Source organism: Corapipo altera, unplaced genomic scaffold (assembly GCF_003945725.1).
Source record: "Corapipo altera isolate COAL_440 unplaced genomic scaffold, ASM394572v1 47, whole genome shotgun sequence".
In the NCBI taxonomy this organism is placed as follows: Eukaryota; Metazoa; Chordata; class Aves; order Passeriformes; family Pipridae; genus Corapipo; species Corapipo altera.
This window is the reverse complement of record NW_020884897.1, coordinates 9,670,464-9,694,957: the sequence shown is the minus strand read 5'-3', so window position 1 is coordinate 9,694,957 and position 24,494 is coordinate 9,670,464. Positions and strand designations below refer to the sequence as shown.

Genomic DNA, 24,494 nt, shown 5'->3' with positions numbered 1-24,494 from the left:
GTGTCCAGGTGGGTTTGGACTGTCTCCAGAGAGGGAGACTCCACGACCTCCCTGGGCAGCCTGTTCCAGTGCTCTGACACCCTCAATGTAAAGAAGTTCTTCTGCATGTTGAGGTGAAAGTTGTGCTTTAGTCTTGTGTTTTTCGTTAGTATTTTGTGATTTAGCTTTCCTTCCTCCCTCCCCCAACATTTTTCAGGCTGCTCTACACTTCTCCAAAAGAATCTGGAACGGACGAGCTAAGAAAGCAAAACTTGACAAATGTCCATCTACAAACGGCTCTTTCCTAATCCTTCAAATGCTCCCTGCCAATTTTCTTCTTCTCCTCTAGAGAGAAAATCAAATCAAGAAAACATTACGCAAGTGTCACTTCACTGGTATTGATAGATACTTGCAAACCAATCATTCTGCCAATTTGAGTAGTAACACAACTGCCTTTGTTCAACTTCCCTTCACGCAAAAACCCTGAAGCAGCTCTTGTGTAATGCTTTGCTTCTGTCAATCTTGAGTTTTTCTTAAAATTTGTTTAGGTATCAGACATCTGCAAGACACAGGTTGACACATTGACAACAATAATGTGATTGGTCTGACAAACAGAAGTAAGACCATGCATTATATCTACTTTCTCATTCATCTCAGTACTTTTTTTATCAAATTCTCTTCTGTCACACTGAGCTGCAACTGGACATACTTAACCTTGGGCATCCTCTGTTGTGGACAAGCAAGTAAGTTCAGTATTGCCTTATCAGTACTGGTTAGAGAAATTCTCAATAAATGCAACGAGGAGTTTAAAAAAGACCATCTCACTTCTGAGAACAAAGTAAGCCCAAATTCCCACACTGATTCACACAGCAGGATCTATCCAGGTAGAGGGAGTAGACCAACACTGCCTCTCCTTACATTTCCAGCTGAAACACACTCCAGGTGCCTGGCCTACAGGAAAGTTTTTATCAAACCAATTCTGCAGAGATGAAGATAAAATTTTAAAAAGAAAGCACTCACATGAAAAAATCTCCAGGTGTTTACTCTGAAACAAGTAACTATTGTATAAGAGCCATTGTGCCATGTTAGTACAGGTACGGACACATAAATATATTTGGCTACAAGGAGCTATCAAGCTACAGCTTATCAGCACATCTCTGTAACCACACATATTAGCACACTCAGTCTGCTGCAATGAGGAGGTTAAATATGTCAGTCTAAACCTTAGCAGAGATGGTAAATGTCAGGGGTTTATTTTGCAGTAAGGGTGGGTTGCTTTGGTCCAACCAACAAGTGGTGAATTGTGAAGCCACTACTGAAACATTAATCACTTTGCCTATTCCCTTTGGCACTCAACAGTCCTTTGGGTTCAACCAGGACAAGTCCCTCTTGGACATCCAGAGTTTAAATGTTTTTCTAACGAGTTATTCTGCGATTAAGCTCCTCTTAAACCAAAGGAGATACCAAACAGCAGATAGAAGCTGTGGATCTCCCAAACTGTATTAAATAAAATGAGTTTTTCTGTTTAGACTCAGCGAGTTAAGCAAGGCCGGAGCACCAAGTTTACAGTGTGTCATCTGTCCCATAACGGCCTATTTTGATAAGCTTCCACTCCAACCCTGGCTGCAGTACTGTCTGAGGTGACACCCCAGCACCATGACTGAGGCTGCATCAATTCGCAGGGCTGTTTGTCCTGCTGTACCTCAAACCTGCAGACACTTTCAAATGTTACACTCCATTAAAAAATGCAGGTTTTAACATATCGGGTAATGGGTCACCTGACAAGTTTAAGTATGTTAGCACAAACAAGACAAGTTGTAATTTAATAATAGCTGGTTAAAATAATAATATTAAATTACTCTCAGTACTTTTCCCTGCTGTTCATGTGATCCAAGATGCAAACTAACAGGTATGAAGCCATATTAGCTGGCCCCCTTCTTCCCCAGAGTTTTGAACAGAGATGCATTTTCCATCACATCAGAGGCGAGATTTAGTTCTTTTACTGTAAAAGAACATTAATTGCCACGAAAATCTTAGGAAGGACAAAGTGTAATTTTACTACAGCGCAGTCAGACATGGTCCAAACACCAGTCATGTTGACACCACACAAACTACCCATAAGTTGCACTCAGTAGGATTCCACAAGGAGCTAAAGGAACAACTTGGGCAGCAGTTCTAACTGAAGCTGATCCCAACCCACACCTTTTCTTCCCAGCCTCCCAACTGTTCCTGTTCACCTGTATGTTGGATCATTTTGTGAACCAGACACATGGACTGATCCTGCTACAGGGTAACCCAGCAAGAAGCAGTGGGGCTGGACACCAAGAAAAGGCAAAGCAATTCTGTCTGCAGCAACTCCCTGCCCCGATTCACACGTCTCCACGAACGTGTGTCGCCGGGATGGCAAGGCAGGAACTGTTTAATGCCAATGCCTCTGCCAAGAAAATGTACATGGGGAAAATGGGATCAGTCGCCCCTGCTAAGACAGACTTCTTTTTTTTGGTAAGCAACAGAAGTGATAGATTTAATGATTCAGATAAAAACTTATGTCTATACATATGGTAGACTGTTTTTTTTCCAAGCTCAAATCGATTAAGTCAAGGATACAACTCTTGAGTTAATCAAGACACATTGAATGAACCACACAGTATCTCTTTGCATTAGGCCCTATTTACAATTCCTAACTTTTGGAGAATGTTTCTTCACAACAACCAAGGGAAATTCAGGAATACATAAGTCACCACTTCCAATATATTCCAATCAGAATTTCAGGTGCAACACATAGACAAATAAGAGACATGGGCTTCACATCAGAAGTATTACTCGGTTACTCTTGCTAGGTCATACATCTGATTTGTTACTTCATTCATTTTACAACAAACAAAGATGGATCTATTAAGAGCACAAAAATGTGTTTCTCTGTCTTAAACATTTGCTTCTTCCTAACTTCTGCTGATCTATGTCTAAGATCATCAATGGATTTTTAAGAATATTATATTATAATCACAACAACTCAAGATTAAGCCCTAAGTATCAAGCTACAAAAGGACAACAAGCAGAAAAGGAAATGCAAGTATTTTTCCTTAGCGTGGCAATCCTACTGAAATGTAAAGGCATTTTACCTTCTAGCACCCCTTTATGCTTCCATGCTACATAGAAACTTGAACCACCCTCTCCTGTTTACAGTTTCTCTGTAAATTCCACTTTCTATGCCAAAGGATTAAACAGAAGACGACTGACTTCTTTTTTTATTGCATTTGAAGAGGTATGGAAGGTCTTAGTTTCTAACCTGTACTAAGTCTCTAGAGATAGATTCCATTGCTAGAAGTAAGAAATAAAAATAAGGGTTCCAAAGTGGTTCCAAATGGTGTATTTCCTCTTCCCTGTTCTCTCCTCTTGTGAGCATGAACCAGATGATATCTGGACCCCAGGATAGGTTGGCAGCATGTCACACAGCCAAGAAACACATTTGGTGTATTAACTACATGCCCACATTAACATACTATGATAAATTTGATTTAAAGCCATTACATCTAAGATGTCATATCTAGCAAGCTTGCTTTTAGAAATAAAATCTGAACAGTAATGTAAGTTAGGTAATTGAAATAGCTTTCCACATAGAAAACATCAAATTCTGTCTCTTATTATGGCTTTGACTGACAAGTTTTGGCAAATAAAACTCAAAAGGCTCAAGGTGTCCTTCTTCCCTGATGTCTTTCCATGCTTCAGCCAAAGGCTACTGTCCCAGTGACAGAGATGGCAGACAAAGCCTACTACTACATTTGATTGACTGATGAATATGAATTTGAGGTAAAAACCCTTCAGAACAAGCCACAGTGTCCCCTCTTGCCTCTATGGCTGATATTTACCTGCAGAGCATCAGCACAAATCTCACAAGGGAGCTTGAACTCACACAATGTCACCACTGTCCAGTGCCACAAGGCAAATGGTGATATCAATGGAGAAGCATAGGTTACATCAGGTTAAAAAGCATTTCAAAACCAAAATATTTGAAAGAAAAAAAATATAGGTCTTCAAATCTTGCATTACCTCTGGGAATCAGATCTCCTTAGTCACCTCTTTGCTTTTCCAACAGTGCTATTTTACCTGGCATTGAAGCTGCACAGCACGTGGTGCTTCCTTAGAGAAACACTGCACAAGAGACAGAGTCTCATGACCCATGTGTTTTACACCATTGCTGAGTGCTGCCAGTGGTAAACTCTGTTACATAACTAAAATGATAATATAGTATCCTTTAGAATCACAGAATAGTTTGGGTTGGAAAGACCTTAAAGATCATCCATTTCCAACCCCCCTGCCACGGGCAGGGACACCTTCCTCTAGGCCAGGGTGCTCAGAGCTCCCTCCAATCTGGCCCTGAATGTTTCTAGGGATGAGGCTCTCACCACCTCTCTGGGAGCCTGTTCCAGTTTCTCATCACCCTCACAGTAAAGGATTTCTTCCTAACATCTGATCTAAACCTGCCCTCTGTCATTTTGAAGGCATTCCTCTTTGTCCTATCACTACAAGTTCCTGAAGAAAATTTTCTTTATGAGAAAAAGAAATAAAAAGGTGAGCGAATTAATTCAGAAAGGACTAAAAACCAATACGGATGAAAAGACCACAAGATGAAAAGAAGATGCAAAAAGAGAAGAGGTAGAGCACAGACAATAACTAAACACTCTCAAGCCATTAAAAAATGACTCATTGCTACTGACATGCATTGTTAGCTGCTAGCACAGGCAGGACAAAACTGCTTTCAACAGTGCATGATGGAAATCCAATGAGAAAAAAAATTCTGACATATTTGCTTTAAAGTAATCAAAATAGCCCTACCCTTTTCTAGAAGATAAACTTTCAAATATACGCTTTAAAAAGAAAATCTGGAGTGCCAAGTGACACATTTCTGACAAAAAAAAAATCCCAACATGGTAAGGAAGAAATAATTTATTTAGAATATGTGGAATCACACAGATTAATAGATAAAGCAAGTATCAGGCGACAAAGGGAATAAGGAATGCAGACAATGAAACAAAGAGATTTAGTCAATTATTTTCTTTCAAGAAATAATACACAAAAACACCTACAAAATAAAGGTTATTACACATCATTCACTGTGCAAAAGCAATGGGTACCACATAAATAATGGACACGACCATGAGAGGGCTTGCTCACAGGACAGGATCATACAATAACTCAAGCTGAAAAAGACTTCAGGGGTCAGTTAGTCCAACCTCCTGCTCTAGGCAGGTCAGAGTCAGTTCCCAAAATGGTTTACAAACATTTTGAAGTTCAATTCCTTGTTTACATAGCTGTGCAATTATACACAGTGCTGAAATCTGATGGGGGGACCCTATTTGAAATAAATTATGCCAAGTACAGGGAACAGAGATCAGAGATCAGGGCATAAAGGTGATACTCAGATTGCCTGAATCACACCTAAACATCTTTGTCTAGTATTTCCTACTTGATGGCCCTTGCTCAGACCCAACTTCATCAAAACTGCATTTCAGAGATACCTCCCTCTCTCTTCTGAGTAAGCATAAAGACTTCAGCAGAATTTGTGTACACTTACTCCTCCTATTCATGAGTAAGCTCCTTTAAAATAGTAAAATAAATATAATTATTCCTTTAAAGCTTTTAAAGAAAACAATTCAGACAGAAACTAGACCATGACAGTACTCCTAGAAAATAAACCTGGGTGGCATGACTACAGGAGCTAGAATTCAGTCTCTGCCCTGTCCCCAAGGCCCATTACTAATGGCTGTTATGGAATATGCTCCCACACCACATGACGTGGTCACTGTATATTCCCCAGGTTCAGCTCAGGCTACATATTGGGTGACAAAAAGGGAAAAAAAAAAAAAAAGAAAAAGAGAGAGAGAGTAAAAAGCCAGAAAAACTCAACAACTTCATCTAACAATATTTATAGTCTTTAGATAAAAGCCCGCTAACCAACGCCACAATACTTTCCCAAATTCTAACTACACAAGGAAAACACTGCACTTGAGAAGATACAGGATAGCTGAGAGCTGAAGCTTCAACTCAACAAGTTTAAACATGTCCAAGACAGTTATGACTTCACTTTTTCTAAGTGTGAGCACGTTAACTAAGTATAGACGAGAAAATCTCATTGGTCTAAAAAAAATGCTTTAAAATAACATGGTCAAGTTAACAATTTAAAAACAGGTTCTTTTTGCCTATCAAGACAGTCTAAAGCAAGTAAAATAAAAAGAGACACATGAATCGAAAAAAGTAAACTGGAAATATTCCTAAACAAATATTTATTTACATTAAGTTATCAGTAATTTAAAACCCCCACTGACAGTGTCTGGTTAACGAGCCTTGAGATCAAGATTTTCTGCTTGTCCATAAAGTAGATTCACACACAAACAGTACTTTCTCTGTTCTGTTCTACCAGCATAGCCTTATCTGAGAAGACCACATAAAGAGCACACAAAATATGAGGCAAATTACCAAGCTTTTGTATTTATTCTTTACCAACAAATATATTGGTAACAAAGTAATGTATCTCCAAGCTGTTCACAGCACACCACAGGACAAAGGATTCTCTCCCATTCCCTTACAGAAAGAGGTAACAGCATAGTGAGCTATGAGACAGCACTTACTGCCACGTGAAAGACCTTAGGGATAATTTCTTTAAATAATCTTGCTTACAGATCATTTATTTCTTGAGTTACCCTCCCATTTCTGGGCCCACTTGTCTCCTAAAGGGTTTCTGAAAGACATTGGTAGAAAAATAAATTAAAATTCCTGCTGAATCTGGTTTGCACTTTCATCTGTGTAACTCTCTACCAGGATGCCTGATGCAGGGTTAATTACCCAAAACGGGAACCTGGAAACATTGTGTGTCAGAAGTAGCACTGAAAGCCAGCATTTCCCAGAGCCCCATGGCTTGTACATCCCATCTCCTCTGCTCCCTCTAGAGCAATTCTGCTGTGAGCTGTTCTTCCTAAACTTGCATCCCTATGGGTTAGAGAACATTAACTGTGGCACAGTGTTTGCCCAGGAGGATGAAAGTAAAACAGATGATAATTCTATCAGATTCATTGAATTCCTCCTCAAAAAACAAAACAAAACAAAACCACTGGTTATAGTTACACCAGTAAATTAAACTTAGCTGGTGATGTTGGCCTTGAGGCCGACCAGCACTGAGCAGCCTCCATCCATGCTATCTAATTCCCAAACTCCCACACAAAGCAGCCACATGCAAACTACGCTGGGAACAATGTGTGGCCCACACGAAACCTTGGGCCAGCCTTGAGAACTGCTTGGTAAAGTGGTGGCAGGTCTGGGGCAAAACTGCCCGAGCAACTGCTGGAATTATCTGACAATGGGGACAACAGTGACCAGTGACTCCAAACATTCCCTGTCACGTTTCTCACAAGCACAGACAAGAAGCCAAGTGTTTCATGTGCCAGAACACTATTGCTGGCTACAGCCATGCCACTCATCAATACAAAACACAAGCAACAGCCATGAATTAGCCCGATTTCCAAATGGCAAAATTTAGGGGAACTGAAACGAGCAGCAATTTTTACTTCGAATTTTATTTCAAAATTCCCTTTCCCAAGCCTTTCCTCACAATGGAAAGCATCTGGCCCATTGCTAAGTGAAGTTCTGGTCTCATGTGGTTCAGTGGGTCACAGTAAGAAAAAAATACTCACTTTTATTACAAGGAGGGGAAAAAACAGAGAAGGAAAAAAGTTGGAGCAGAAACGAACACATAAGCAACAGAGAATGGGAACTAGGGAATAAGGAACTGGAAAGGCTGGGAGAGAAAAATTTGGGGAAGCTGGTAAGTCTTTGGAATCAGCTAACAGAAGCTTTCAGAGCACGTATCTTGAGGGTAAGAGGAGGCCTTCATCATCCATACGTTTAATAGGAAACCAAAATAACAGAACAAACAGCCCAACATGTTTGTGAAAACGCTGAGGACAACTGTTTCACAAAGTTGAGGGTGCCAGAAGAGCAGTTACTTCACACTTCACTCTATTAGGGCAGGCTCCATTTTAAACATCTCAATGTGTACAGTGATTTGGCTGGAAGTGGTAACAAGAAGCACTCGCTGTGCCAAGGAAGGGGGAAAGTGAGAGCAGTACAGAAAGGAGAACAAATTTTTATCTTCAATTAACTGAAATAAGAAAAGCAAATTTAAACAAACTCTTTGAACTTGTTACTAGAATCCCTTGAGCCTGTGATTTAAAGGAGGACTGGCAGTTATTGTACTGGAATTTGCACAATGGCAAACTATTCCAAAGCAGGGGAGAGATAGGAAATGTAGTATGAACAATACGGACTGCATCAAAAGCAGCCAGTAATAAGGGTCTGAAACTAGAAAGAATCATATTAGGAATGGAAACAAGGGCATTTTAATGAATATAAAGGAACAGCATAAATTGTCAGGGATAAAAATCAGAGGAGATAAAAGCACAGCATGCAGTATTACCACTGTGCAATATAAAAGGCAAACAAAGTTTCAGAAATATTTTAGAAGTAAGAAGAAAAACACAAAAGTCTGTACAAACAGCGTTAAAAAAGAACAAACGGATAACAAAACAGGCTCAAATGCCATTTTCTGTATTTCAGCCTTCATAAAACAGATTTATTGTAGCTAAAACCTGATTTTGTTGCTAGGCTAAATAATCAGGGAAATTCAAGTCAGCAGGACTGGAAGGATTTGACACAATGCTTCAGAAACAGACAGAAGTAATCTGTAAGCTATGAATGATCATCTTCCCTAATACAGTCCTGCTGAAAATGCCCTGAGAGAGGCTGGCAACAAAGAGCTACAGCACTCAAGGAGTATTTATTTGCAAATTCTTTTCAATCAAGGTGGGAGAACACCAGGAGAAAGTCCAGGACCTGCATGTGGATATTCACACACGCAGAAGAGCTGCATTTGACACATGGTTGAGGCTGTGAATATTTTACAGGACAAGATCCTAATAAAAATCATCCTGATAAATTGAAAAGTGGTTCACATCAGCCAAGTGAAACTTAATAAAGATTAGCAATCTTTCAAAGGATAAATCAGGTAAATCAATATTATGTTGCTAATAGAGGTTAACCTTGTTCAGTGCAGAACAAAGGAGACAACCTCCCCATAAATAAAAGTTTATCATAAAAATTGTTTTCCATTTCAGCTGTGGAGTCTTAACTGTGAGTAATACAAGACAAAAGTAGCTTAATCAGCACTAAAGAATATTTATTTTATACTTTACAAAATTAGTTACTGAAACCAATTGCCTGGAGATACAGGGGAAATTTCACTCACTAAATACTTCAAAAACAAGTTGTGGAACCACTTGTCAGAAATGGTACAGATACACAACATAGAAGGATGAGCAAGATCACCCCGAAGTCTTTTTTGACTGTACAGTTCCATTTATCTGTGGTGACATAAGAAAACTAAATATTAATTTTATTTAAAAGAATTTCATTGTGCTTCTGAACTCCACACTCCAGGAAAAAAAAAAAAAAAAAAACAAAACACCAATAAAATTCACATTCTATGAAATGGCTTACTAATCTCCCATTTTTTAAAACAGAATTGCTTCTCCCTTTATTAATAATAATATGGAGCCACCCTATCCTGTTTTGTTGAGAAAACATTCCCTAAGAACACTGCAGAGTCTTCACTCCAAGCCAAGACAGGAGGGTAGACACCATTCTTGGAACACCCCTGGTTCCATGAACCCTGGGATGTTCCAGAAGTCATTCTGGATTAGCTGAGGCTTCCACGTGGCACTCCCAAACAGTCACCTAAGAGGTCAGCAAATGTTTAGTGGCAGAGACAGAACATTTGGACCACAGCTTCACTACCAAAAATTCCTATTATCTTATTGTGCCATACAAATGACTCAAGTGCATACGCTCCAAGGAAAATAAAAATATAATAGGCAAAATAAAAAATTGGTAAATTTTCCTAAGGCTGATTTCTTTTTTTTCCTGATAGCCTAATTAAAACTGGTTTTGGCAAGAATTTATTTTCAGTAATGATGCAGCAGAACAGAAAAAGGCCTCTTTTTCTCCCCCTGCTCAATGCCAAAAGTCTGAGGGGGAAGCATCCTAGTTTGGTAGGGCTTCCAAGAGTTTCTTCAAGAAAAGCAATTAGAGTGTTGATAAATACAGCACTGAAAATTAGTAATTATAAGTTCATACTGGAATGGCTGGCAACAGGATTTGGTGCATGTGGGATTTAATAAAAATACTTCCAAAAAATGTGAAAGGAAAGAATATTCTGAAAGAAGCAAAATCTTGTGTGATTTTATTATAGTGCCTATATATTGATATACTTGTAGGCAGGAGCTTTTAGAATACTAGAAACTATTGCTAACATAAAACATTTTACTTACACTGTTATTTTAGGGTACTTTGAATATTCCATTTAAGAATGATTCTGAGGATCAAAGTGAGAACTAAAATTTCTTATTTAATCAATGCCCATGTCTGGGGCAAGAGATATGAGAACAGCTCCTCTGTCTATCTCCTGTGAAGAACCCTCTCAACATTATTTATTTTTTTAAACAACCAATTAGTCAATATATATGACTACAGGCTGTAAAAATCTCAATCTCCTGAAACAGCTGCTACATTGAAGAACTCCAAGGAGTCAGCCTGAGAATCAAACACCCTCCAATTTCAGGCAACCAAGGCTCTACCTTCTCAGGCACCACTTCAGGCTGGCAGTACAGCCCAGAGTTGCAGCTCTGCCTCTCCACAGCCTGGCCCTTGCTGTGGCCTCCTCCCTCGTGCTATCACAAACATGTTTCTCTGCCAGGTTAGTCCTAACCCAGCTCAGTTTCCCAACGTAGCTCACCACAAACGCCTGGGTCAGCACAGGGGACAGAACAAACAGCTGGTAGGGGAGGGAGGGCAGAGCTGCTGCTCCTTTTCACCGCCAGAACCAGCCTAAGATTTATGGGGCTTGGGGAAAGTAACCACCTGATGTGCTCCATACACTCACTGCCTACGTTTCTCTAAGTAATGACTTTTCTAGATTTTTAAGGGGTTTCCTACTTCTTTTCATTTGCTTTCAAAAGCACCAGTGCTATTAGAAGACCTTACTTAATGTAGTTCTTGAAGCAAGTGCCCAAACTTATTTTGACTAACTGAGGAATGGCCATCCTTCTAGTGAAAACAAACAAACAAAAAAACCCACAGAACTCAATGCAAGTTACTAGCAAAAAGTACTTGGTGCAGTAAAATCTTACTTCTCTGTATCTATGCAGACTATATGAATCATGCAGATTGCACGAATTCATGATCAAATACATTAAACATAGAAAGAGAAAATTTATTTCCCGAAGTTCTCAGTTGCTTAATTATTTAGCAGTTAATAACATTTTAGTGTACCTATGACAGCATTTCTTAAAAAGTTAATTCCATAGCCTCACTGTATGATAATGTAAGGGAGCAATCACCAGTGATGGATAAGGAAACTCTGTTTTCCCTAGTAATACATGACCTTGCTACTCCCCCAATATTGCTGTGGGACAGCTGGGCCAAGGAGTTAAAAAACAACTCCACCCTGAGAAAGGGAGAGCTTACCTATTCTCAGCTGCCTTGGAAAACCATCTCTCAACTAAAATTACAGCAAAGAATAGAAATGTCCATTTCCAATTACTTATCTTATGAAAGAACAATAACAAGAAGTTAGTAGGAGTTGAACATGCTAACAAGAAAAAAAAAATCCACGAGCAAAGCCAAGAAAATTGAACTGTTTTATTGTTTTAAACCAGGAAAAAGTCTCCTGTGTCACTGCACGCAGGATGAAGAGATGTCTGGTGTGTAGATGGCTCAGAGAGTAGCAACCAGGAGAGTGGGCAAAGACATGCTCTATGATCAATATGCTGAGATTTTACCATCACACTTGATATGTCACGATACTGTCCAATAGCTCTTGAAGGTCCTCTCACCACGAGTGAAGTTCAATGGGTCATCAAATACAAACATTAACAAACTAACTGCTGCAATGTCCAAAAAAACAAAAAGGTCTCAATTCTTCACAGCAAGTCCAGTCTGTTTCAAACCGTGTATCTATTTCCAACATTAAGCCTAACTTCACTCACCCTCAAGACACAAGTGAAGACACCGCAGGAATCTACATTTTAACAGTTTTGAGAATGTGGCAAAACAATTCAGTAAAGCCCACCCATCACACAAGTCCTTACCAAGAACTGAAAATCTAAAGGTTAATGCAGGTATCATTTACCCCCTGAGCAAAACAGCACTGTGAGCAGTTTAAGCCAGGCTCCTATGCAAGAACTACCTAAGGCAGGTGGGGAATTGCTTGGTAATTCGACTGTGGCGGAAGAAGTCCTGTAACATGGCCTGCCAAAGAAAATGGCACAAGGCTCCCCCGGGACCCCGCTCCACGTAGCTCAGCCCCGTTCTGCAGGGACTGGAAAGGCCTTCAAAGAGCCAACATCATGCCCCAAAGCCTCACCTCCTCACTGTGTGATCCAGCATGTACCTCCTGGCTTTTGGCCAAACAGTTTGATACACGTGGCTTGTACAGGCCACTGTTTGCTTTAATACTTTAACCCTTATCTGTACAACGCTTGTACAGAGCTCGTCCATCCAAAGACCTCGGTCCTGCCAGGTGGCAAATGACCTTCCCTCACTACGATCGTGTGCTCAGGAACATTTTTATTCTACAAAGCAATATAAACTTTACATCTGCAAGTGTTAAATTTTGAAGTGAGAAAAGGGCAGGCAAGTAAAGACACAGATATAACACAGAAGGTGTCTGATGAACTAAAGAAACACAGCTGAACTATAAAGCTCCAACCAACACATTAACATTCTTTTGAAGAGCGTATGTATCTTTAAATACTGGCCTACCCTAATGCAAATGCAACTAAAGTGATAATAAAAACTCTCAAATAATCATTTCCTGGCAAAAACGATATGCTTAAGGCTCCTCAAAACTATCTGCATGTGTGAAATCCATGGCCTTTGCAAACCCACTGCAGTGTACGTTGGCCAAAGTAATGAAAAAGTAGGATGGAAATTAAAACACAGATAATTAAAAATAAACACACAAAATGCTTTCCACAAATTTCATGCTTTTTGAAATAATTATCCTATGCTGTTTTAAACTGCACACATTTGCAAAAATAATTTGTAACATACATCAAAGATCGATGGATGCTGAAAATAAAATTTAAAGTGAGCTTAGACACTGAACTACAAAGTGACTGTTACCAGGGTTGCAATCCAGGAAACTTCTGCTACTAAATTTTTCTAAGAAGCTACATCTGTTGGTGCTGCTTATAACCTGTAGAGATTAATAAAGCTCTAGTACTTAAAATAGATTAAAAAAAATGTTTACTGCACCTGTACAATACTATTCTGATACATTCTGATGAGTAACCAGCTGTTCATACAATGACAATACAGTTGAAACAGAACTCTTCCCCTACAACTTCTTTTTGATCACATTCCTGTCCTTCAGGTCCATACCCTGGAACTTGAGCTATAATCCAAGTACAGGATTAAAGTTTTGAAGATTTCAGGCCATACAATGAGATGGCACCTAATTATTCCCATTTTTCCCATACAACACCAGCAAGAGCTCTCTTTTCACCTTGCATCTGAAAGCTTCTTTCTTCTCCATCATGTCCTAGCTTCAGTAATGCAACTTTATCCTCTTTTTTTGACTTTCGTTAAGTGCAATCTCTCTGCCTTTTAAATTTATTTGTAAGGTGATACTACAAAAACATTTTCCTCATTCACTGCTTTGATGATAGTTCTGTGTGTTCTTCCTTCTTCCTGATGAACCATATCATGAACAGCCTACTTGCTCTCAATTTCAGGGCTCTGCACAGCCTGTTCTTGCTCCACCTCTCCCATTGGAAGCACTGTTCTGTACAGATACAAAGCAAGGGAGAAAATACGGGTGTTGGTCTGGCACTTCAGGCAGGAAACAAGCTATCTGTGAAAATCCTCGGGGTGACAATGTTACCCTCCTCTAAATACATCCTCCAAGTCGGATGCCTCTGAATCATTCCCTGATGCTGAGATAGCCAGGGTACTTGAACTTCTGCATGTTCTTTTGCTCACAGCATTCTCACAGCTCCCTCCTGCTTTCCCAATACATTTCTTACATTTACATGCTGTCTTATCTTTACATTTAAATTAAGAAATTGTTTGTGCAGAAGCTATCTTTGCTTATGCATTTGTACTGCCTGTAGTAAAATGGTGCCCAGGCCTCCAGGCACAATTACAATATAAATAATAAAAATGAACTGTTCACCTAAGATCAACTCTCCTGACAATGCTATCATGAAGCTACGTCCTTCAAACAGTGATAAAATGCTGTTCCAGCATCACATTCTACCATCTGTACCTCTCCAGGTACTGATGGTACTGATTCCCAGTTCATCACCCACAGGGAGCCTCCACAGTTCCCTGTATCTGTCTGTGTCCACAGCACCACTGGAGTTTTTAACTGATAACCAGATAAAACACAGAATGAGAGAGACATGGGCAGCACTGTCCTACTGAAGAACCCTGTGCTCCCTTAACGTAAGTCTACTTCTGAGAAGAGTTGAGAATCCTTGGCATCTCACAGGAGCAGATTTGAGGCAGTTTTCCATCTGTCTGCTTAAACTCATTAAATTTACTTAAAAACATGGCCTTCAAGAGGGTTAAACACCAACCTACAGCACTCTCCAATATGGCATCGTTCTTTAATGGAAGCATCCATAGCTGAGGAATTATTCTATTTTGAGTTTGCCAGTTTAATGCAGGGCTCTTCATTTTACCATTACTTAGACTGCACTTAGACTGAACATTCGGTGGAACATTTCCTATAATGGGATAAAGCAGTTGAACAATTTGACTGGCTAATAGTGATTTAGACATGTGATTACAGTACAGAAAATGGTCTGACATATGCTCTTTTATCTGGTTTACATGAGGCACATTAATCCAACTGGAAAGCATAGAAGTGAAAAGGAAGACAAGACAAGTCATAAGAAGAAGACGGAAAATATTTTTACTTAACTTATTTCTACATTTGATAGGCTAGTTGTAATCAGTATTTTGTAAGTAGCAAAACTTACAAAATAAAACCATTTTCTCCCCAAAATGGATGCAACTAAAAAAGACTTGTTTATACCTACACCATGAAATTTAGAAAATAACTACTTTTTATAAAATCCTGGTTTCAAAAGCATTTATGACTTTTTCATAATGCCTTTACCAACAGTACAGGATTTCCACAAAGATGCAGCAGGACACCGAGCAGCACACCAGCCAGGAACAATCAGAGGGTGAAGAAAAAGAGTATTGATTCATTTTAATTTTTGTCTCAGCTAATTTAATTTCCAGCTCTTACACAAACACTCATGTCAGCATAACTCCATATTTTTAAAGGAAAATTTTATTTCCTCCTAAAACTAGATAACAACATTCCCATGACAATGCAAACCTATCTGAAGACAAGGAATTACCTCTTTAGCACCCACTTTTCCTCAAGAGTGTATACACAACCTCAAACTGGCCTAGCAAAATATGCCAATTTTCACAAATTACAATATTTAGGTTCTTTGTGCAGACCGGTACATTTCAGTGGCATTTTTCTTCCAAAAACTCCTTTAAAATAAAACATTGAAAGGTTTCCTATGTAAGGTTTGGATTCTGTACATAGAAATAAAAACCAAGTGTATAAAACTAAGCTTAAAGGAAATGAATCCAAGAACTTTACTGCTTGTACATATTTGCCAAGTACTTTCAATGATCACTATACAAAAATTTTTATCAAGTGAAGAGGTAAGATAAAGAAAAGAGAGAGCTGCAACCAATGCACCTTCCCCAAAACCAGGTGGGACATGAGAATCTTTGAAGGGAAACTTTCAAAAACAACAACAGCAAAAAAAAAAAAAAAATCCATTATCCCAAACTAATACTGTCTATAACATATACATGTAAAAACAAACGGAGGAAAGCATAGCCTTTGCACGTGTTTAGGTCCAGCCCAGTAGAATCCCCTTGTCGTGTTTTGGACTTCCACTGTGACCTTATCGTCGGACTTGACCTTAAAGGTCTTTTCCAACCGGAATGATTCCAACACGGAAACTGGTACTGAGGTCTGGGGTGGGCGTTCAGGGAAGCGCCAGGAATTCACCAGGACAAACACACTTGGGGGTGTCAAACCGAGCGCGTCCCTCAAAACAAAGGGAACAACCTCTGAACCCCGAGGCTCGCACAGACCCCGCAGCGCAGAGCCTGTTTCGGCCACATCACGACGCTCCCTTCTCCAAACGTGCTGCCCAGCTTTCCCCATTACCGCTGCCATCAGCTATGCCATGGCAAGCTCCATCCTACTCAAAAATAACCCGCGGGGGAGCGCAGCCAGCGCGCCAGCGGCGCTCCCTGGGAAGCCTCTCGCGGAGCCCGGCCTGGCCCCGCACCTCGGGCACCCACAGCGGGGCCACCCCCGGTCCACCCCACGGCGCTCGGCACTGCGGGATCCCCGCCCGGGGCTGCGGGAGCGGGGCGGCCCCTCGGGAGCGGCCCGACGGGGCGGGGGGAGCGCCGGGGCTGAGGGAGCGCCCGCGCCCCCGGCGGGGAGAGGCCGCGGTGAAGGGAGATGTGCCAGCGCCGGGGAAACCAGGCTCCCCCCGCCATCCTTCTCCTCCACCCCCTCCCTCCGTGTGTTTGTGGTGCCTCGGCACCGTCCCGCCGGCGCGTCCCCTCGGAGCGGCGGCCGCTGACAGCTCCCCCCGCGCCGCCCAGAAACTCCTGCCTCAACTTTGCGTGTGTGCGCGGGGAGGGGAGGGTGAGGGGGTGTCCTCCCTGCCACCCGCCGAGAACAGTGCTTTTCCTTCCAAAAAAACAAAAAAAAAAAAGAGGGAGGGGGCATAACAAGGGGAGAAAAGCGCCGAGGAAGCACCGTCAAAGCATAGGGAGCACCCAGGGCGACGCTGAAAGCAGCCGCCGAGCGTCCTGGAAGGGAACGGACCCAAAAAGGAGAAGGGGGAAGGTGCAATAGCAAGGGGAGAAAGGAGGAAGAGGGCGAAGGGGGAAGAGCTAAAGAGAAACTCCGAAGGAGGAGGAGAAGAAAGGAACAGGGACGGTGAAAGAAAAGTGGGAAAGGGAGAGCAGGCGGAGGAAGACAAAGGTGAAAAAGGAGGAGGAGGAGGGGAAAGTGCAAAGGGGAGAGGAGGAGAAGAAAGAAGGGCCCTTCTCAAAATGGCATTAAGCAGAGGGAGGGGGCGACGAGCAGCGAGTCTCCACTGACAGCTCTGCCTGCGCCTGGCCGCCTGCCCCGGCCCCTCTCTGCCTCGCACACACAAACGCTGAACTTACTTCTTTCTGGCTCTCTGGAAAGGGGAAGCGCCATCTTTGCGAGGCCGGCCCCTAGGTCTTTTGTCTGTGGCTGCTGCTGCTGGGGGGGGGAGCTCCAGGCTCGGGGGGCTGCTGCTGCTGCTGCTGCTGAGGCGGCTCCACCACCGCCACCACCAGACTCTTGTCCTCCGTTGACATCCTAGTCAGCAGGACGAGAGAGACACATGGATGATGATGATGAGGATGAAGATGAGGATGGTGATGGGGATCCCGATGCTCCTCCTGCTCCCGCGGCTCCTCTCCTCCTCACCTCCGCCTCCTCCACCTCCGCCTCGCATCGCTGGCCTCAGCCGCCGCCGACCAGCACAGGTAGCAGGGGGAGCAGCATGGGGAGAGCGGGAGGAGGAGGAGGGGAGCGGGAGGGGGGGGGAGATGAGGGCGGGGGGGGGTGTTGCGAAGAGAAAGCGCAGAGGAAGGAAGGAAGGGTCTCACACACAATAACCCCCTCCCCGGCTCGGCGGGGTCTGTCGTGGGGCTGGGGGAGGTGAGGAGAGCGAGCGAGCGAGCGAGAGAGAGAGAGACGCGGCTGGTCCCGCCGCTGGGCGCCCCCGCTCAGAGGCCCCGGGCGCTGGCGGCGGCTCCGGCTGCGGCGCTGCCCGGCTGCGGCGGCCGCCGCTTCATTGTACCCTGGCCCTGCGCCCTCCCCCCGCGCAGAGCCCCCGGGGGCGGAGGAGGAGCGGGCGGCGGCGGCGGAGGCGGCGGGGGCCGAGGCCGAGCGGAGGAAGTTTTGACAGCTCCAGCTGTTGTGTGTGTGTGTCGAGGGGCTGAGTCCGGCCGGGCTCCGCGTCCCCTTCCCAGCCGGGCCGGGAGCAGGAAGTTTAACTTTGGGGGAAAAGAAGGAGGAGGAAGGGTAGGGAAAAAAAAAAAAAAAAAAAAAAAGGGGAGGAGGAAGGAGGGGGAGGAGAAGGAGGAGGCGGCGCCCTGCCCCCCCCCCCCCCCCCCCCCGGGGGGGGGAGAGGGGTCCCGGGCGCGCCCCGGGTGTGTACCCCCCCCCCGCTCCCTCCCCCCTCAACAGTGCGACACATAGACACAGCGACCGCCCGCCCTCCTCCTCCTCCCCTGCCGCGGCCCCACACTGCGCCTGCCCCGCCCGCCCCCCGCCCGTCCCCCGGCGCAGACACCCATCCGCCGCCACACTGACCTCACGGGCTGGGCCGGGGCCGCGCCGGGCTGCGGGGAAACTGCGGAGCGGCGCCCGGACCGGACGGGACGGGACGCGGCGCCACGGGGCGCTCCGAGCACCCACCCGCACCGCACCCCCGCGGGGGCTGCCCGGCCGCTCCGGCGCTCCCGCACCCTCTCCCCCCGCCCTTTTTTTCTTTTTTTTTAAAATTTATTTTTATTTATTTATTTATTTCCCTCGTGGAAAAGAAAAAGCCCCGTCTGGATGAGAGTCGCCGCTTCGCAGCGGGGAGCCCCCCCGCCCCGCCCCGCGCTCCCCAGGACGGCGGCCCCGGGGGCAGCGCTCGATGCCCGCCCTGGCGGCGCTCGCTCGCTCGCTGCACCCCCGCCCCGAGTCGCGGGGGGACCCCCAGGGAGGCGGCAGGAGCCCGGCGGCTCCCCAGGAGCGCCCCCCCCTTCCCCCCGCCGCGCGTCTGCGGCTCCGGGGCGGGGGAGGCGGGAGGAGCCGCGGGCGCCCCGGGGGATGGGAAGGGAAGGAGGGAGGGAGCAGAGTTCAGCGCTGTGTGCGAGGGAGACAAAGTCTGGGGAGCGTGGCCGCTTTCCAGCAGCTCGGGCTGGAACAGCTGCGGCCGCTCGGGGCGGGGTGAGGGGGGGGGGGGCTCCCCGGGCAGGGGCCCGGCTGGCTGCCTGCCCGCCCGGCTGCGGGGCGGGGTTAAGCCTCATTACACGGGATTTAACGTGTCCCGGAGGCCAGGAGGGACTCGGGCTCTGAGGGTGGAGGGGGGGGGGGGGGGGGGAAGCGCGGCGGCGTCGCAGCCGGAGAAAAGTCCGGCCACGGGGCGAGGAAGCGGCCGCGCCCCCGGACTTTCCTCCCGGGCGCTGCCCCGACTCGCTCCGGCGCCCGCGGCGGGAGCGGCACCGGCGGGGCCGCTGGAGCGGAGCTGGCCCGGGGCCCCCCCGCCCGGCACCGCCCTCAGGGCACCCCCGGAGCCGCCCTCCCCGCCGCGGGGCCCCAGCACGGCCGGCCCTCCCTCTCTGCCCTCTTTCCTTCCCTCCCGGGGCCGGAGCGGCGGGCGCGGAGGGAGCGGTCTCGCTGCGCAGATGCTGAATCACGAAACGGGTCGCACGGACAGAAAAGGAACGCGGTGACTCGTGTTCGGGAACTTCGGCGGACTTGCAGACGTGGTGGGGAGCTATAGACCCCCAAGGCTGCGAGTAAACACAGCTCGCACTGAGCGTTACTCCTGTGGCGTTTGGGTTTCTATGTTTGAATCCCAGTTACTAAAATGGCCCGGGGTAGCACAGAGGTACAACGAGGAAGGGAGGTAAGGAGGAGCTGATGTTAGTCGCTATTTTTTTTTTTTTTTTGACGTAAAAATAAACACAAAGCACTCCAAACCATTACAGTGCTCTTCCTTCCCGAGTTTTTCACTTGTCAGCTTCAAAATACTAAATAAAAAAGGTATGCTGTGGCCTTTTGCTTGCCTGTTTTCCTCAGAACTGCTTCATAACAGAATGCCTTCATTGATTCATTTTCTAGGTTTGTGAGTAATTAAATTAGACTTTTGTGACATTTTCCTGTAAGGTATGAAATACATTAGAAAATAACATCTTTGTCTATACACATACGTATACAAATATATATAATTATATAAAGCCATCCCTTTTGCCATGCAAGAACAACAGCTGGATTGTTAGTGTGACTTTCTTGGCCCTGTCACTGAAAATGTACTCCTTTATGCCAAATTAGAATATATATCCTGAGCTAAATGTTTGTGTTATGAAGTCTGCGAATGACAGCATGGGTATACTGTTCATACTGCTTCAAATATGGGATCTTAATCTGTTTACATGTTGTCTAATAGAGGAAAGCACCTTTGAATTTTGTTAAGTTAGGATAATTTAACTGAAAACACTTAATACTATACAGGCCCAGACTTGGGTGGAGTAGAGAGAAAAAAAGCAAGGAAGGGGAGGGAGAGGGAAGGGAAAGGCCACAGCCTCTGCACAGTGGGATCACTGGTGTGGCATTTGCTAGAGTTGCCAGGTTGCCATCTGGTCTACTGAAAAAAATGGCCATCTCCTGGAACACTGGCTGTGTGCGTGCGGATCCGCTGCACATGCGCCACGGCCTGGGTGAGTCTAGGATGTGTCAGAGCCACTCTGCATGTGCAAATTGATTGGAGCTGCGACACGTGAGCACCCCGTGGGCTCTGATCAACTGCTCGGTGTACGGGGAATATCTGTCACATCCCACGGCAGAAATAGGGCCGGTGAAATCGCTGGATTCACTTGTCTGCCCATGGTTCATCTGGTCCTCCCATGGGAACATTTTTTAACACCTCTAGACCACCTTTAAGGGGTTGAGCTTAGGGTTTTGTCTCTTATAACAAAAACAGATGTGTGATTTTAATTTTTTCTCCTTTTTTTTTGACATATTAGCTATGTGTATGTGTAGCTAACACAATATAAAATCGGTTGGCTTTGGTGGAGCGTGGTCTAGCACAAGGACTTGTGCTTGTGAGTTTTACTGCTGTTCCTTATCTCTATGTGTCCAAACACAGCTGGGCAGGTCTGTGCTGTGAACTGCTGCAGCCACTGCTGTGGCAATCAAAGGTGTGAAGAACCATGTAGGATCGAGAGAGACTCGTGAGCAGGAACCTGAAGCGGAGATGGAATTACTAGGAGACTGTATTTGCAAGCATTATCTATCACTCAGAGAAGGCAGAGGGACAAGCTAGGAAACGTGTCACCAAACATAAATCCAGTGTGGGAGTGCTTTGTTGATTCAGGGTATTTGAACAGTTCTCTCAGGAAAATTTTTATGTTTATACCTTGGCCACACTAACCACCTATTATAAATTATCACTGTCTGGAAAACACATTTTTACAGCAAATACGTAATATTGAATGAACAGGTTCTCTGCTTTACTGAATGTTAAGAGATCCTCCAGTCCACTGTAAACTAACTCAGGTGAGCTGACACACCTGGTTTGGTTTTTTTTTTTAACTTTCTAGGCAGGCAGCTCTGAAACTTTCAACTAGAATTTTACATTCTATCCTTTCTTAAAATAAACATTTCTGTGGCTTTGGAGTTGTTTCTGAAATGCAAGACCTTTGCAATGCTGATTAAACAAGGCGTGCTAATGGTTTTAATTTCAAAACAGCTTAAATTGTCCCAGTGTGCTTAATGTTCATAATAGAACAAGTTGAAGATGAGATGTTGTCTTAAATCAGCTAGTTAAGGAAAATGATCCTGTTGTAGAAATAATTAAAGGAAAATGACAACCAGTATGTAAGTACCATTTTGCCTTTATACAACTAAAGTGATGTATGTAACAGCAATAATGAGAGAAGTATTTTGGATTCTATCAGGAGTGGCATCCAGGTACTTTCTTTTTTATGACATTAGTTCAGAATTCTGCCAGTTTTAGGATTGTTCATCACTCTACATAAAGCAAATAAAAAGTTTAATTTTTGTTTTCTTCGTACATGTGTTCCCACTGCAGAAAACTCTAAATTATCACAAAGGCTTCATTTAAGCTACATCAGCGACATGCTAACATTTTAGATGTTCAGTATACTGAACCACTTCGTCTCAACCTGTGCTAAATTGATAATTGGCTGTGTAGAACATCTGCTTACCTCCGTGTGCTGCTCTGAAAACCGGGGAGAGCTTGGTGCCAGTCCCATACCCCACATGGCCATCCCTGTAGCAAACTTCAGGATAAAGGTGCAGTGGGCAGTCGAGTGCAGTAACCACAGCAGCTGCCCATGATATTTTTTTTACATCTGCATTCCTATTCACCCAAGTAGTTCAGAAATAGCCAAATTACCATTTTCTAGAATTAAATAAATAAGCCCAAGATAACCTAAGAGTTGTAGACAAAGCCTAAGTCAAGTGATAAAATCGGGATTACATCATACAAATACGTGACTTCTAGTTAATTTGTACTAAACTTGGCTGGAGTACAAAAAATGTTAGCATATGTTAATTGTCATATACTAACAAATGCATTGTAGAAACCTAGTTTTAAACTTGAAATGTTTGTTTCTTCTTTTCATCAGTTTTGCTTATTTGTCATCTCGTAGACCTGCCTTACTTTAGGAAACAGCACAGCCTGGATGGTGGGTATGACCTATACACCCTTGAGTGATGGTGACTTTCCCAGCAGTTTGGTGGGATGCTTTTTGCTGCACATGGTGGGGAGTAAGCCTCACTTCTCATCCCAAGCAGCATTTCCAGACAGCTGGAGAGCTCCAGTTATCAGGTGCTCTGGAGCAGTGGACAGGTACTGTGGAGGTCCAGTCTGCCTGGAATCCATCTAACTGCTTTCTTTGGAGGCAGCTCACAGTCTGGGAGGAAAAAAACATTCCATTCCAGTTCATGTTTTCTCACCTGCTCCCCACCGTGAAATCCCCTCGCTTCTGTTCTACAACAGCTGCTCCCCACACAAACTGACCCACAGTTTGTACGAACATGGGCTTGCACAGCCCAGGCTCCCCATCCCCTGCCTGCTCCCACCTGATTAGTTCAGTGGGTGCTAAAGGCAGCATATCCCATGCATCCCATGCAGTGATGGATGTGCCACCTCACACCTTTACACCTCAGTCTCACCAAAGCCCAAGGCCTTTTCATCCTATTAAGCTTCTTTGACTGGGCTAATGCGACTGAGAAACACACCTTTTTTATCCATTAAGACGAGGCCAAAAATGTTAAGTGCTCAAGATGCAAGCCCCCAGGGCTTCTCTGTATATCGAGTTATTACACGTGGAGGCTTTTATCTGCCTAAGAAAATGTTCTTTTTGTGCACGCCAAAGTGTGAATTTAAAACTAGTGGTTATAGTATAACCCTCATGCAGACTCACTTATTCTGGCATCTTCTGGCTTTTTTCTGCTCAGATAAAGTCTAACTTCTTTAATTGATGTAAGTGAAATTAAAAGGTACTTAGACTGAGTTTGTCCACATGAGGAATTACGCTTGCCTGCCTCTGGTGTTATTAATAATACCTTCCTATGTGGAGCAGCTTTGTCTATTAGGAATGTTAATTTTGCACATGTTTGCGCTTAGTAGGACCATCACTTATTTACATCTGAATCATCCTATTTTGACAAGTGGTAGCTGATGCACTCTACTGAAATCCACTGAGTTATTCCAAACCCAGGCCTTGATTCTGGGGTTGCTAAATTAGGCAGAGAAGTAACTAGATGCATAAATAAGTTCACTGAAGACAACTACCTCCTGAATAAAGTTCGTTCTGTGTTTAAAAATTTGCAGAGATGCTTAAATTCTTCCTAAACTAGCAATTTATTTATTTTGTTCTTAGAAGGAACAGTGAACTGTGCTGTGTTATGTTGTATCATTTTAGCATCCCCGTGAAGTCGCATAAAGTATCCACAAGTTACCTTGGGAACTTCAGTTCCGTTCTTTTTGAATTCCTGTCTGGTTTACACATTTATGAAACTGTAATTTTATAAACTTTAATATTCTGAGTTTTAATTTTGACACCTATGTGGTGATGGGCAGCAGAGAAATAATCTTTCATTCAAATATTATTTGTTGCATGGGGTTTTTTAATCCGAAAAGGTAGAATTCTAATAGTTTGAGTAAAAATCAATTTAGTACCTGAAACCAGTACATGCTAAATACTGGCTGCACTGCAGATAGATGGAAAAAACCCAGAGCCAGTAGCAAGCACCCAGGGCAGTAGCTGGCCCCTTTGTGTGCCCCTTGGGAAAGACAATAGATTGCTGTGAAGTTGAGACTTTATCACGCAGAAAGTCAAATAAATGTCTGAACAGTGTTTGCTGTTTGCAGGAGTGGTGCATTACCCTCAGATTACTTAGTAGAAATAATACAATCTGGCCATGAAGCAGGGGAAAAGATTTGTTTGTGTGCAATCCTACATTTTGTTTTAGTAGGACTATGTTTTTATTCTGTGGTTTGCACAGCACCTTGAGCACAGGGGTCCTGGTTCCTTACCTGAGATCTTTGGTGCTGTGATAATAG

The 24,494-nt window shown here is 44.0% G+C and overlaps 1 protein-coding gene across 1 annotated transcript in view; it reads right to left on the bottom strand.

Moving 5' to 3' along the window:
• The window catches only part of KMT2C (lysine methyltransferase 2C), a 194,642-nt gene extending 176,945 nt beyond the window's left edge, over positions 1–17,697 (bottom strand). Inside the window, 2 exon segments of the mRNA XM_027648467.1 lie at positions 17,323–17,500; positions 17,612–17,697. Of these exon segments, the coding sequence (XP_027504268.1) occupies positions 17,323–17,500; positions 17,612–17,639 (206 nt within the window). The 5' untranslated portion in view covers positions 17,640–17,697.
• Between the last annotated feature and the right edge of the window lie 6,797 nt (positions 17,698–24,494).